This window comes from Triticum aestivum, chromosome 1A, assembly GCF_018294505.1.
Source record: "Triticum aestivum cultivar Chinese Spring chromosome 1A, IWGSC CS RefSeq v2.1, whole genome shotgun sequence".
In the NCBI taxonomy this organism is placed as follows: Eukaryota; Viridiplantae; Streptophyta; class Magnoliopsida; order Poales; family Poaceae; genus Triticum; species Triticum aestivum.
In genome coordinates this window covers 486,797,119-486,812,339 of record NC_057794.1, presented here as the reverse complement: position 1 = coordinate 486,812,339, position 15,221 = coordinate 486,797,119, and the positions used below count along the sequence as shown (strand labels likewise).

The 15,221-nt window shown below is 43.7% G+C and overlaps 1 protein-coding gene across 2 annotated transcripts; it reads left to right on the top strand.

The window, feature by feature from the left end:
• Nucleotides 1-1,046, top strand: LOC123059322 (uncharacterized). Of its 2 annotated transcripts, XM_044481915.1 has the most exons (3): nt 1-37; nt 354-624; nt 737-1,046. In XM_044481915.1, exons 2-3 carry the CDS (start codon nt 393-395, stop codon nt 922-924), a joined length of 420 nt encoding a protein of 139 aa, XP_044337850.1. In that variant the 5' UTR covers nt 1-37; nt 354-392; the 3' UTR covers nt 925-1,046. The 2 variants fall into 2 exon arrangements, with proteins under 2 accessions (XP_044337850.1, XP_044337852.1); XM_044481917.1 differs by lacking the exon at nt 1-37 and having other exon boundaries at nt 102-624.
• Nucleotides 1,047-15,221: the final 14,175 nt, after the last annotated feature.

The following is a 15,221-nucleotide window of genomic DNA, read 5'->3' as shown; positions in this document are numbered from 1 at the left end:
TGTTAGTTGAGGTGGCTCCCATCTTTTTGTCTTATTTGTAAGTTTGTTCATGTCATTTTTTCTTATTTCTCTTCATATTATATTCATTGGACATTTTTTGTATGCCATTTTTTTTCTTTTTCCTTTTTTTATGTGTTTTTAGTTGTGTTTGCAAGTTTTCAAAACATACGCAAGAGTATGGCCAATGCATGCTTGGTTTGTAATCAGCCAAAGGGATTCTGTCATAGATCTGACAGAAGAACTAGAAATTTCAAAACAAAGATGGTCGAAGGATTTCATCATTCAATGATAATTGTTTATTTATTTCTTACTTTTTTCATATACCTTTTTTCACTCAAAGAAAACATCATCAGGTGGTGCCCTACTATTTTAAACAAACCTTGAAGACTCACATGGAAATTTGCATGCAAGCTATAACGTCTCGCGGCAGAAGTTATGATTTTTTTATAGAGGATGAGGATGTCAAGTCGCATATTTATGGAGCTTACTGGAAAGCTTTTGTGCGAGCACACCAGATAGAGTTTGGTGATGTTGTTTGTTTTGAGGCTGTAGCTTGGGGTAATCAGTACAACGTTACAGTGTTTGATGAAGAAGGAAATGAGAAGATTGACAATCACAGTCCTGGTATGTCTTTTCTATGTTTCTTTTTTCTATCTTTTTTTTTCTTTTTTGTGTTTTTTGTGTGTGTGTATATTCTCAACTAAATTTTTTCTACATCTTTTTCCTTTTTTTACAGGGATAATGCTAGTCCCGAACGATGTTCGTGTGATTTTCCAAGATATTTCTTTCACAGACTTGCGTAGTCTAACCGATGATGCTATCGGAGGGCTTGTCGGCACCCTATCAAACGACGTAGGGCTGGACATGACCTTATTGATGCGGCAACTGGTGCGCCTGTCGGGAATCGTCTCGTGCACACGCTAACTTACGAATATATCGAAGAGAATGAATTTGTATGTCTAGATAAAGTTTTTCTAGGGTTGGCGTTTTTTTATTTTTTTTCTCTTTTCTTTTTTTGTACCGGTACTCAAAGAAGTTTGTTTATTACAGACTATTCCGACACAGTTCATTGACTCTCAAGAAATGGATGAAGAAGGACAAGTTTTTTTTTTTTTTTTGAGGAAGAAGGACAAGTTTTTTTTATGGAATACTCCCTCCGCTGGAAAACTTGTCCCCGTGGCAATTTTGCGAAAACCCCCTCACTGTATTCCTGACAAACGACACACTCCCCCACCCCCGCTCCTCTCCCCGCCAGTTCCCCCTGCTCGTCTCCCTTGCCGAAGCCCTCTGCTCGGCTCCCCAAGAAGCTTCCGCTAGCGTCGGCGGAGATTCCCCGCGTAGCTCCCTGCTCTGCTCCCCTCCTTGTTCCCCTCCTCCGCCGCGTCGCTTCCCCGAGCGAGGAGAAGCCTCGATTTCTCTGACCTCCCCACAGAAGCCGCAGCTGCCCTGCTCCACCACCGCCGCAACTGCCTCCTCCGCCGCTCTCTCCTGCTCGCGCAGCTCCAGCTTGCCTTCCTCCCCTAGCTTCCCCCTCCCTAGTGACCTCCGCTCTCTGCTCCGTCTGCTTCAGATCCGGCGTCGGCAAGGCTGATATGGTGGTTGCGAGGCCAGACGGCAGGAGAAGTAGCCGACGAGCCCGATGACAGCAAGCTCGATGGCGGCGGAGACATCTTCTCTACTGCGAGCTCCACCATACCTGCACATATTGTACTGCGAGCTCGACGACGGCGGTGGCGTCTTCTTGGCATGTTAAGCCTCCCTCCTTCAATTCCCCTCCATGATTTATGTGTCAAAACTGATTTTTTTTTTACTGAAATTTACTGCTTCTGACATTTGCATAAGACTGCATGCCGGCCAACTGGTATTTCTTGAGTTAGAAAACATGGCAAACAAATCTCACTAGGGGATCACACTTGGCCTGACAACATGTGTGTAACTAGGGGATCACACTTGGGGACACAATGGGCTAATTGGCTAATTTCTTCAGCAGCTCATCCTATTTTTACCTAATTGGCTGCAACCTCAGTCTCCCTAGGGCATTACACCTGGCCTGACAACATCTGTGTGTAAACTGGAAATTCTAGCTTAGACTGAAACTTAAACAACTGAATGTGAGATAAGAGTGAACATTTATTCTCAACTAGCAAATGCCGGATAAATCAAATTACTAATTAGTTTTAGTGATGGATCTAGCAGGATGAGTCAGTGATTAAAATCATCCATGAATGAATTAGTTAGAGGGCGGCCGGCAGCACTTGGTGTACAACTGCTGCTGTCTAGTACTCCTTTCATGACAGAGGTAGATAAATGGAGTACTCCCAAGTAATTTTGTCATTGTTTCAGTTTCGAAGCTTCAGTTTTGCATCTCAAGTCTGATTGCCACTAAATTGAGTACAAGATCACTGAAATTTTTCTTGAAGCTTCAGTGTAAATGTTCTATTTTCAGAGTACAAGATCACTGAATACAGATTCCTGGGGGTTCTATTTTTCAGTGTAAATGTTCTATTTTCAGTGTTGCTTGTCAAATCAGTGTGTAGAAATTTTAGGGCTATGTCTAGAAAATCATGTTAGTCCAACAATATCCAACTTAATCCACAGTAACAGTAGATCAGAAATTGCTTCTACTCTAGGTGAGGATCAGAAATTATCCAAAGATTCAGTTAACTTCTGTTAACATTCAGTTAACTGGTGAACATTGGACATTCAGGGACACGTTCAGTTAACTTCTGTGTTAACTGAATCTTTTTTGCAACATTTCTGCAGAGTACATGATCAATTGTGTTTGAAATTAATGAACAAGTGCAATGTATATAAATTGGAGCTTGGGTTCTTCTTCTCATCGGCAGCAGCACGAGCAGACCCGCCGGGGAGGAGCAACAACTTGCAGACGAGCAGCAGGTCGAGGAGAGGAGTGGGGGAGACAACACGGAGCTCGAGGTTGAGGATGAACTTCAGTTCCAGGTCCGGGCGCTCGAGACCCAGGCTGGCGCAGGTCCTGGCGGCGGCGGCGCATGCCCTGGGTGGCGGGAGGGGATAGCGGCGCAACCTGGGGCGGCGGAGGGGGTCACGGAGGGAGAAGATGGCGGCGGCGCAGCGCCCTTCAGCCGTGGAGCCGCCGCCCGTCGAGGTGGTCGCCGCGGAGTAGCAGGTGGACGGCGCAGCTCGCCTCGGGCCGCACAGGTGGGCACAGGCGGCGGTGGTTCACAGCGGTGGTGCAGCTCGCCTCGGGCGGCCCAGGTAGGCACGGGCGGTGGTGGTTCACATCGGCAGCGCAGGCCATGGCCGTCGTCACGCGCTCGGCCCTACGACGGGTGCCGACAGTGGCTTGGGCGACCACGGTGCACGCGGCCGACGAAGAAAGAAGGAAGAAGCAGGGGGGCTGATTAGCAAGAGATTTGAAGATAGAAGGGTTTTTTTTTTGCAAAATTAGAAATGAACTAAGCGCTGGACAACTTTTCCCGGACGGAGAGAGTATATGTTAAGGAAAAAGTTAGAGGAACTTGCAAAGATTAATAAAGAGGAGGAGATAATGTGGTTACAGAGATCGAAAGAGAAGGAACTATTAGAGGGTGACGCTTTAACTTCTTATTTTATATCTAAGGCTAGTAGTAGAAAAAGGAAAAACAGAATTACCTCTGTTAAAACTGCTGCTAATGATGTGATCCAGGGGGACAAAGATTTATTGCTTTTTGCCACTTCCTTTTACAAAAACCTATTTGGTCCTGCTGTAGGTATGAATAATATTTCCCTTGATATTAATTTACCTGTGGTTTTGAGTGATGCCGATAATAAAAATTTGGATAGGGAGTTTACTTTAGAAGAGATTAAGATTGCTGTTTTTGATATGAAATCTTACAAAGCACCTGGACCTGACGGATTTCCTATAGAATTTTATCACAAGTACTGGCACATAATTGGAGTGGACATTTTGGAGCTTTTCAGTGATTTTTATGAAGGAAAGTTAGATTTAGCTAGATTTAATTATGGTGTCCTTGCGTTAATTCCAAAATGTGCTGACGCTCAAACTTTACAACAATATAGACCAATCTGTTTGCTGAATGTGATTTCCAAGATTTTTACATAAGTTCTAAATAATAGAGCTATTATTGTAGCTGATACAATAGTAGCTCCTGTGCAAACAACTTTTATTAGAGGGAGGTATATACTAGATGGGGTTATTGTGTTGCATGAAGTTCATAGGAAAAGAGAGTGCCGATTTGTTTAAAGTAGATTTTGAGAAGGCTTATGACAAGATTAACAGGGAGTTTTTGTATTTTGTCATGGAGAAAAAAGGCTTTTCATCTAGATTTATTGGTTGGGTCAAGCAGACAGTAGAGAGGAGTAAAGTAGCAGTCATGGTCAATGATCAAATTGGCCCTTTTTGGAGACGAAAAAGGACTGAGACAGGGAGACCCTTTCTCCCCCATTCTTTTTAATATTGCCATCGATATACTTAATTTGCTTTTAGCTAAGGCACAAAATATGGACCTTATCCAAGGGTTAGCACAAGATTTTGTTCCAGATGGCATTAATATGTTACAATACGCTGATGACACCATTTTCATGTTTAGACACAATCTGGAAAGTGCTAGAAACTTGAAATTATTCTTTGTTTATTTGAACAATTGTCTGGCCTTAAAGTTAATTTTCACAAGAGAGAGTTTTTTTGTTTTGGTGAAGCAAAGGACAAACAGGAAAATTACTCTACAATATTTACTTGTGCTGTAGGAAAACTTCCTTTTAGATATTTAGGTATCTTTATTAATGCAGTTAGATTATGTAATAGTGACTGGAATTGGGCTGAGGAGAAAATGGAGAAGAAGCTAAGTGTATGGAAAGGGAGGAACAAATCTTATGGGGGGAGATTGATTTTAATTACGTCTAGTTTAAGCAATATTAATTTGTACATGATTTCTCTATTTGAGCTACCCAAAGGCCCTAGTAAGAAGATGAACTTTTTTATGAAAAGAATGCTATGGCAAGAGGAGGAGGGGGTTAAAAAGTACCATCTAGTGAAATGGGAGGATGTTTGCAGACCTAAAGAGATGGGGGGTTTAGGCGTCTTAGATCTTGATATTATGAACATCTGCTTACTGTGCAAATGGATCTGGAAACTTGAAAATGGTAGTGGTGTGTGGCAAGATTTAGTGAGAAAGAAATACTTAAGTAGATGTACCCTTAGAGATAGTAAGAAAAAACCTGGTCATTCTCATTTCTGGCAGTGCCTAATGAAGGTTAAACCAATTTTCCTGCAATATTGTAGGAAGATGGTGGGTAATGGGGAGAGGACTATGTTTTGGAGTGATGTATGGCTCGGAGACAAACCTCTTAGTGTGCAGTTCCCTAGGCCTTATCCGCTGACCTTTAGTTCAGATTTTACTGTCGCCAAAGCTTTATCTGATAATATGAGTTTGATTAGATTTAGAAGAGTTTTGTGGGGAGACATGGGTGATATGTGGTATGAACTCAAAAATCTATGCAGTAAAGTAGTTTTAAATGATCAAGAGGATAGATGTAGCTAGCTACTAACTAAATCAGGTAGATTCACTGTTAGATCTTTGTACCTTGCTTTAAAAATAGATCAGGTTGCCTAGCCTCATAGGAAACTGTGGCAGGCGAGGATACGGCTGAAAGTAAAAGTTTTCCTGTGGTTGATGTTTAAGAATAGTGTCCTAACTAGAGATAATTTGGCGGAAAAAAACTGGAAGGAAAGGATAAAAACTGTAGCTTCTGTGATTACCCAGAAACGGCTGAACATCTTTTCTGTGCATGTGTGGTGGCTAAGTTTGTGTGGCGTGTGGTTAGGAATGTAACTGGAATTCATGACATTCCATACAATATAGAAGAGTTTACTGCCTGGGTAGAAAAAATTCCTAAGAATATTAGACAAACAATAGTAGTGGGTGTTTCTGCGGTGTTTTGGACTTTGTGGAAAGCCAGGAATGCTGCTACGTTTCATCATGTTTACCCGCATGACCCTAGTATGTTCTTTCAAATCTCTTATTGGATGTCCTACTGGGCTGGTCTACAGAGAAAAGAAGGGCAACAGATGTTGCGGGCCGTCGCAGCACTGCTGGTTGATGTTGAGAACGGGTTCTTCAACAAGAGCAAAGGATGGGCGCCCATGATGAAACGTCTTGGCGTTGGGAAGTAATTCTGCCTGTACTGTTAGCTGAACTACTGTTCTCCCTGGAAAGTCTGTGGCGATGAGCGCCCTGTGTGGTTACCTCTCACCTGGGTGTGCATTCTGAGTGTGGAGTTCCTTTTTCTTAGTTCCAAGCTTTATTCTCTTGGCTGTCTAGTTGCTGATGCCTGGATGTCACGGTAGGACATCTAGGCTGAATGGAATCTAAGATTACGCACTCTGTTTATTGGTTTCCTTTCATGCAATGAAATGAAATCGGGGGCATGCCCCTCAATCCAACAAAAAACATTAACAAAAGATGCACCTACCAAGTAACAAGTCAAAATCTAAATTCAATGCACACTTGAGAAACAAAAAAGACAACGTGCACTGTGAATAGTAGCTGATTTCAAATTGTGCTGTGAATAGTAGCTACTATTCACAGCTGAATTTCTCCTTTTTATTTCCGATGTGTGAATTGAATGTTGATATGTAATTTTGCTCCTTGGAAGACATGTGTTGTCAATGCTGTAAATATGTTTCAGAAATGTCCATGCTAATTGTGGTGTCATGTTCACCGGTTGCACAGGAAGCAACAAAAGGATAAGACAAAGGAATGACATTCTGGATACAATTCCCAATAAGTAGACCCATCTGGAGCATCTGGGCTTATAATATCTGCCTTGGTGTAATCATACTATATTCTACAATATCAGATGAATGCAACAGAAAAAATGGTTACCTGTCTGTTCTGAAGCTCATTGATCTGCCATCAGGTGTTTTGGCTCCAGATGATTTGCTTCTTATCTCAGTTGGACCAGTCTCTGATAGATGAGCGTATGCTCTTTTGAAATTATCCTCACATTGCTCTGCTTCTTGACCACTGCATACAAAATAACATAGCATATTTGAAAAGTGGAGGTCCAGCAGTTAGAGAAATAAACTGCAGCAACTTCTAAAACAGCAAGGTTGCCTGGCGTTTCTTTGTAAGCAACTGCAACTCCAGCTAGAAAGATTATCGATATTCACATACTTCTCGCTTGAAAAATTACAGAGGGTCGTATTCGTAGAAGCAACAAATTCTGGTTGAAGCGACAAGCATTGATTCATCTTTCAGGGAATAAGAGATATAAACTAGGACATTCGACATAAAAACAAGATGCATGGCTTACTTACAGTACATGATAGTTGTCACATGAAAGAATGACCCCTGCATTTAGGCTGCAAAGAAAAAAGGGATGTTTCAGAGAAAATATCCATGAAGTGTACTTAGTAATTTTGTAAGTGGCTAGTTAGATACGAGTACCTGTCACAGAGCCAACTATGATTCACAATCGGGATATCACATTCATCAGCTTTCTTGTAGATTTCACCAAATCAATCGAAAGCTTCAGCTATAAATTCTGAATGTAGCTCAAACTTGTTAAAAGACTAACATAAGAATAATATAGTATATACCATCAAACATATTGCATATGGCATGTGTAGCTTTTCGGTTCCATTTCTCATGGAAATTGCCTCCAATCAAATGAACCATTCTCTGTATGCAGCAGTAAAAGTGGAAAATGAGGGAGTACAGTTAGCGACAGCTCATTAACCACATATCTCATATCTACTATGCCTAAAGCAATATATTTGTGTGTCTCTGTGCACGCACGTGTGCACCTTGATATCTTGAAGCTTTTTGTGTTGATAGCCCGAGCAACATATTTGTAACTTTGAAGAAACCAGAATTCCACCTCTCACAAAAGGTTTGTACATAACCTAGCATAAAAACAATTTCACCAATGAAAATGCATTAACTAGGCGAGCTACGTAACTGAAACGAATTCTAATCTAAACTAGATGAATCCCCGCGCGTTGCTGCGAGATTTCAAGGATAAAATGAGAAGGAGAAGTGACGAAGTCTCGATAGAGAAAAATAGACATGAAAAGGAAGCGTGGGTAAGAACTAAGAAACGACACTTACATGTAGTTTTCGTACAATATACAAATTGGCCTGGTTGACAAATTGGCCTGGTTGCACATAAGAGCACAAACTGTAGATGAGAGTGGTCACCCAGTAGAGTGCACTGCCAAAAGTAAAAGTATAGAATGTTAACTGCTAGATAAACATTATGTTAAAGTAGCACTGCTCTAACCTGGGCTCGTAACCAACGCTCTGGGCATGCAGATCCTAACGTGTTGGAGGCACATCTGAAGTGTTGTGCTGGTTTGGAGCAAAACTGGAAGGGATGGAAACTTGTCCGCCGGCCAGCAGTCTGGAAGCCCAACTAACCAGTCAGATTCCATATTAACCGAATGACCGTTGGATGTAATCCCATTATCATATATATAAACATGACGCTGCAGCACTTAGACTTGGTTCTAAAATATGCAAACTGCATAAACAAAGTTTGGCATCTTACCATTTTTGCTTTGAACACAATGATACATGTTTTACTAAAGATAATCTGCATTGCAGTACCAACTTGCGTTCTGAAACATGTGACAAAGTTCTGAAATTTTAGATGTTCTTCCATATGTTAGGGGAAAACCGAAACACTGAATTTTCCAGATTGCAGCTGCATGCCGCATTTTCCCTGTAAAATATTTCAGTTCTTCAGAGGTCATATTCTGCCTCTTGGTCTTCGACATTAGTATTCCACAAGAGTGAATTGCAAAAAACCACCATATTTGAAGTTCACTTTCGGAATCGCCACCACATTTCTTGCGCGTCCCAAAAATCTATCAGTTTTCTTACAAATATTCTCAATAAACACTAATGACCGATTAGAACGATTTAATTCAATTTCTGACCAGTTAGACCCACTTGTAAGTGCTGACATGGCACTAAAATAAAAGTTAAAGAAAACAGTGTTGACTGTTCGTCAGGATCCTCTCCCACCCCACGATGCCATCTCTCTGAAGCTGTCACCGCGTACTGCACTTGATGGCCGGCGCCGCCCAGCCCCTCTCTTTCCGTGCTCCGCCCCCCTCCACCATCAACCACCACTTCTCCCTCCCAGCGCTGGCGAGATCCACCGCCCCGCGCAGCCCCACATTGGATCTCACGTTGCGCCCCGTCCCCCTGCCCACGAACTCGCCGCTGGTCTCCAATTCACGCCCACGAGCTCGTCGCCGCCGCTATCCAGCTTGGAGCGCGCAGGTCCAGTGCTATTGGAGCGGCCGACTATGGGGGTTGGGCGTGCTTGAGCTTGTGTGCGGCGGTGCTGCAGTTCCTGATCGAGGCCGGCGTGCCCGCCGAGGAGCTACCGCGCGTGTTGCGGCCATCGCGCCCCGGGTCGCCGCGAACAGGAGCCTGCCCTGGTGCGCCGACCAGAGAGTTGCATGTCGTGCCGCCGCTCTCCTCGCCCGTGGCGGCGGACGTGGTCGCCTGAGTTGGCTTTCCGAGCCCCTCCACCGTCGCCCATCTCCCCTCCAGCGGTTCACGGGAACCCTCCCAAGGTCCAATTGTAATCTGATTTTGTTTCTAGGGTGCTTTGTGCAATTTTTCAGGGACCCTTTTGAACGTTTTATGCCATGTCAGCGCTTACAGGCGGGCCCTTTCTGTCAGAAATTGGATTAAAGCACCCAAAATCGGTCATTAGTGTTTATTGAGAAAATTTGTAAGAAGACTGGTAGATTTTTGCGATTCCGAAAATAAATTTCAAATGTGATGGTTTTTTGCAATTCACTCTGTTCCACAAAGTATATACCAAGTCAGAAAGCATATGCGCCTGACTGAATATACCAGCTGAAACTTAACTGGAACTGAAGCGTACCTTCGACAGGTTACTATAACTTTGGGAATCATTCGGTGCTCCCAACAGAGAAATATACCTCCCGATTATTAGATGGAATGGATGCACCGGTGAGGACAACGGCAGGGGTCTTCATGGAAGTGCGACAGGAAAGATTGGGCTCCTGCAGTCACCCTGTGCGTTCAGTTTATTCGGTTTACATGGTTTGATTTATACGGTTTTTTAGTTTATACGGTATTAATACTTCGGTAAATATGGTATGAAATTAAAATATGGTTCAATTTTGGTATATATCAAATTATTTTGGTATGGTTTCGATATATACCATAAAAACCAAAGTTGACGCGAATTTGGAAATGACGTAATAATAATTAGCAAATTTATGACTCAAAATCCATACTATTCTACACAAATAGTATATGACTATATATATAAATATATATGCATGCATTGATTCATCTGTTGATGGTTATGGACGTGCTTAGCATTTTAAAAATAGAAAAATGACTATGATACAAGAAAAAATTACGTGCTTAGTAGTGCATTTGACTCATGTACAAGAAAAATGACAAATTATATGGTTGTTCATCTCAAGAAATATAAGCGAATCAACCTGTGGTTGAGTTGGTTAGGTGGACAGTGGTATCCCCAACCCACCAGGGCAGGATTTCCGGCGATGCGCTTTCAGTGGGAGGAGACGTTCCCGTTGACGACGAGGCGCCTACGGTGACTTCGTAAATCTCAAGATGATATGCCGGCTCAGTCTCTCGGAGGTGCTCATAGGGGTAGGGTGTGCGTGTGTGCGTTCATAGGGGTGAGTGTATGCGTGTGTATATGAGCGCTTGTGTCTGTACTGATGCTCAAAAAAAAACATCTCAAGAAATATAAATTTATTTTTTACTTCGGTTTATTCGGTTAACCGTTCGGTTTTTCGGTATATACCATAAAAATCAAGTTCAAATCGGTATGAAAAATTCATACCATACTGAAATCAGAAACCATAAAAATCATAAAATTGGTTCGGTTCGGTTTATTTTCGGTTGGTTTTTCGGTTCGGTTTTTAAATGCACAGAGTGATCCTGCAGTATGCCGCGGGTATGACGCCTTCTCCCATTCGCGTGGGGTTGTGCCTGCATCGTCGTTAATCACTGTGATGGTCACTCCATCTTGTTTCTTGTGGTGTGTGAGACCTGCGCACTGTGGTATGGATCGCCGCGCTAGTAAGTGGAATATGGAGGGGGTCAATGGAGAAGAGGAGGGGCCATGCCTGCTGGGGGAGGGGTTGCACGACGGGTAGCAGCGAGCTTCTTGGTGGCCCTGCAACGGCGCGGGGTGGGGTGTGGAGGGTACGTAGCCATGGCTTGGCGAAGCTGATGTGGATGATCAGAGGAGACTGGCTGGGCACAGCCGGCGGCGGGTTCTATCGAGGCACTGCTGGCGTGCGGCGGCGCCCTCTAGGAGCGGCGTGGTGGCAGGCATCGAGTCGTCTCCCATGCCGGAGCTCGATCCAAGGCGGCGGCAGATAAGAATAGGAGGCCTCGTCCGTTACAGGAAACAGAAGATCCTAAAAATAAGGATACGGAAGAAGAAACGACCTTTTAGCGCTGGGAGATAGAGAGGGAGAGTTGTGGAAACAAATCTGGTACGACCGGGTCGCACGCAGCCAGACGTGAGACCACAGCGACCGCGTGACATGTGTAACTACGAACCTCAACGCAGTGTTCGCTCGAATTCCAGCCCACCCCGTTTCCCACGCCCCACGCCCCGTTCTTTCAAATCCTAATCAGACCACCTCTCTGTCCACGGCTACTCCAATCATGGTAAGTCTCAAGAGGCATCCCAAACCTCAATGAGGGTTCGGGCTATAACATCGAACTATGTAAATGTTCACTCTCCTAAAGCACAAAGAAAGAATGAAGGATGGTGCAGACCTCCTAAGGGTTTCGTTAAATTGAGCATGGATACTTCTTTTGATCGTGATCAACTAGGAGGCACAGCAGGTGCTGTTATCCGAGATGACAAAGGAAACTTCATAGTAAGTGGTAACTGAAGGATTCAGTACTGCGCGGATGCCCTGACAGCAGAGGCGGTAGCACTCAGATTTGGTTTACTGTTGGCACAAAAGACGGGCTGCAATCGTCTAATCATCAATTCTGATAATATGGAGGTCATTGACACAATGAAGAACGGAGGACAGTCCGCGGGACCGGCTGCTGCAATTTTTAAGGATTGTTTTTTTATGGCCTGTGATTTTCCTCAAACCAGTTTTGAACATTGTAACAGGGAAGCGAATAAAGTAGCTCATGAGCTTGCTAGATTAGCAAAAGGTTCCATGACTAGGGATTGGATACAGGAGCCCATGGAAGATCTTGTAACTCTCTTAATAGACGATGTAACAGTTATTTCTAATTAATAAAGTTTCAAGTTTGTTTTTCAAAAAAAAAGTTCAGTCGTCAGTACACATGCCACAACAAGCACAACCTCTCTTCCTGAAGCCTCTCTTTCTTGATTCAGTTACCTCTCAGCAGTTGCCAACGATTGAGACTAATAGCCAGCCGTGGATGAGCAGCACACTGTCAGCCTCCCTAGAGAATCCTCTCCGCCCACGGCTACTCCATGTTCCTTCCTTCCTGAAGCCTATCTTGATTGATTCTGCTACTTACACTTGCAGCAGTAATAAAAGGTCCAATGTAAAAAAGAACAAAATATGTGCTAGAGGGAGCAAAGAAAGGGGAAAAAAAGATACCTTTAATTGTTCTATGTGAATAAGTAGGAAGGTTTCATTTCTATTTCTTATATGTACATACAATGTGCAGGAAAAGGTACAAATTATCCAGGAAAGGAGTCTTTGTTTGTTCCGTCCGCAGTTGGCACTTCGGAATTTGATTTTGCTGGTACTTCAAATCCATCAATACCCATGGCATCTGGAGAGTATTCATCATTTTTAGGCCCACCTATCCAAGGAGAATTTACAAGAAATTGCTTCAAGCTCATGGAGATGGCACAACACCGCCGGCCGCTCGCCAATTGGATTTCAACAATGGTGCTAGTACATTAAGGAGCCGTGACGAGCCGATCGTGCGTTGGTTCATAATGTCTTGTTGGTTCCTCAATGCTAGTTATCTGGGCATGTCAGCTATATGGTTTATGTATTTGGTGTAGCATAAAATTGGAGCTATCCTTTTATTTTGCTACTATGTGCCAGTGTTTCACCTGACAATGGTGAACATATGTTGTCAAACATATATTCTGTTAGCTGGGAACGTTTTGTTCATGCCAAATGGTGCTATTTACTTGCTGCGACATAAACTGAAGCCATCATTTTCTTCTGCTTCCATGTGCTAGTGTTTCATCTAAAGCTATCATCTTCTTCTGCTGCCATGTGCTACTATTTCACCTGACAATGTTGAACAAATTTTGTCAAGCATATGTTCTGTTAGCTGGGAATGTTTTGTTCATGCCAAATGGTGCTATTTACTTGCTGCAAGATAAAACTGAGGCTATCATTTTCTTCTGTAGCTATATGCTTTTGTTCCTAACTGACTTGACCAACACATATTGTCAAACATTTTGGATTTGTCACTTTGGCAAACCTTGACAGATTGTTCATGCCAAACTGTTGACAGCATATCCAAGGCAAATGCAAATGTCCCTGTACATTTATCCTAGAGTTGACAGCAGCACATATACGCTGGAAATGTCACAACTCACAACACATTTATACCAAGAGTGGACAAATTCATTTACAACATAGGCCACATCTTTCGTTCACTGGAAATGTATGTCGCAAGTTCACAACACTAAAAATGTCATTGTACTGTCACGGCTTTCATTCACACACAAATTCGTTTACAACGTAGGCCACATCTTGTATGAGATAAAATTCAGAAGAAAAATATACAGGAGCTGCCTTTGTTCAGTTTTTAAAGTTCAAATCACAAAAAAAAAATGTACATGAACTTGTTCTGCATAGTACGCTGGCGGCACCGTGAGTGTGGCCGAGGACCATCGCCATGAACTGCGGTGGAACAAGGGCAGTGGCGCGGTGTCGCGAGAGCTATGCCACCGAAAAACATTGCAGGTGCCGGCGGGGATAGAGGGCCACGGGCATGAGAGTTTGTGGTCGGCGTCGTGGAGCACGCCGGCGAGCAGCTTCGACGATGCCGTGACCTGGGCCGCCATCGAACACGGCCGTTGCCCACGGGCATGGAGCACGCCGAGCAGAGTAGCACACCGACGGCGATGTGACGAGCAACCCGAGTGGATCACACCGGTGGCTGGAGCCTTTTTTTTTGTGAGCATCGATTAACGGCGGGGATGTGGCGACCAGCCGGAGTGAGCACACCGGCGGCATGAGTTGGGGGCGTTGGAGAGGTTGGGCATCGATCTGGGCTAGGAATTTGATAACACGCTCGATCTACTCTCCGGTTTGGGATAAGGTTACGCTGTCTGCTTTGAGATTCGTAGTGACACATGTCACGCGGTCGCTATGGTCTCATGTTTGGCTGCGTGCGACCCGGTCGTACCAGATTTTTTTCCGAGAGTTGTTGTTTTGGAAACTGAACGCTGACGTGGCATCTGATTTGGAAATTGTGCATGTAAAGAGAATTGCTAGAAGTGGGGATCAACTTCTTAAGAATGTAAGATGTAAGATTTGCAGCAGATGCAATATAAAAGCAATCTGTACCTTCCCAGCAGGAATTAAGCGTCCTTGCTTGAGGCAATGGTCCAACCAAAGGTCATTGACAACTGCAGCTCCACCCTTTTCTTCCTTGGTGCACCACTCATTATCCTAAATATCATTCAGAAACTTGCTTTAGCATATAATGTGCTACAGGTAAAAAACTGAAACAGGAATAAGAGGTTAACGTCGTATGTTCATACAATCAGATGACTACACCCTGAATCCAACCCAACAAACTTAGATGATTTCGCTCCTCCGCTCTCCAAGGCGAAAGAATAAGAGGTTATACTAACTGAAACTGAACTGGAACTATTCAGTTTATTCAGAGGGGCAGAATAAATCACGATAGTTGGGACAGGAAAGGGTCGAGGATCAGTGGCAAAATATAGACATCGGTTTATTCTCGAATTAAGAACCATGGCCCCCCAATTCTATTGCTGAAAATTAATCAAACACATAGAGGTTTACAGGTTCACGCTATCAATTAGAGCGCTACGAAAATAGAACTTGACGAGCATGACTTGCAGAAGTAGAAATCGAAGTACGACACAACCCGATTTGGAGACGGCAGCAGAAGCAGGCCTGCGCCGCCCCACCGACGACCAACCACAGCGCCCCACTGAGGGTTGCGTTCCTACTAGTTCCGTGCGTCGATCCCGACGACCCTCGA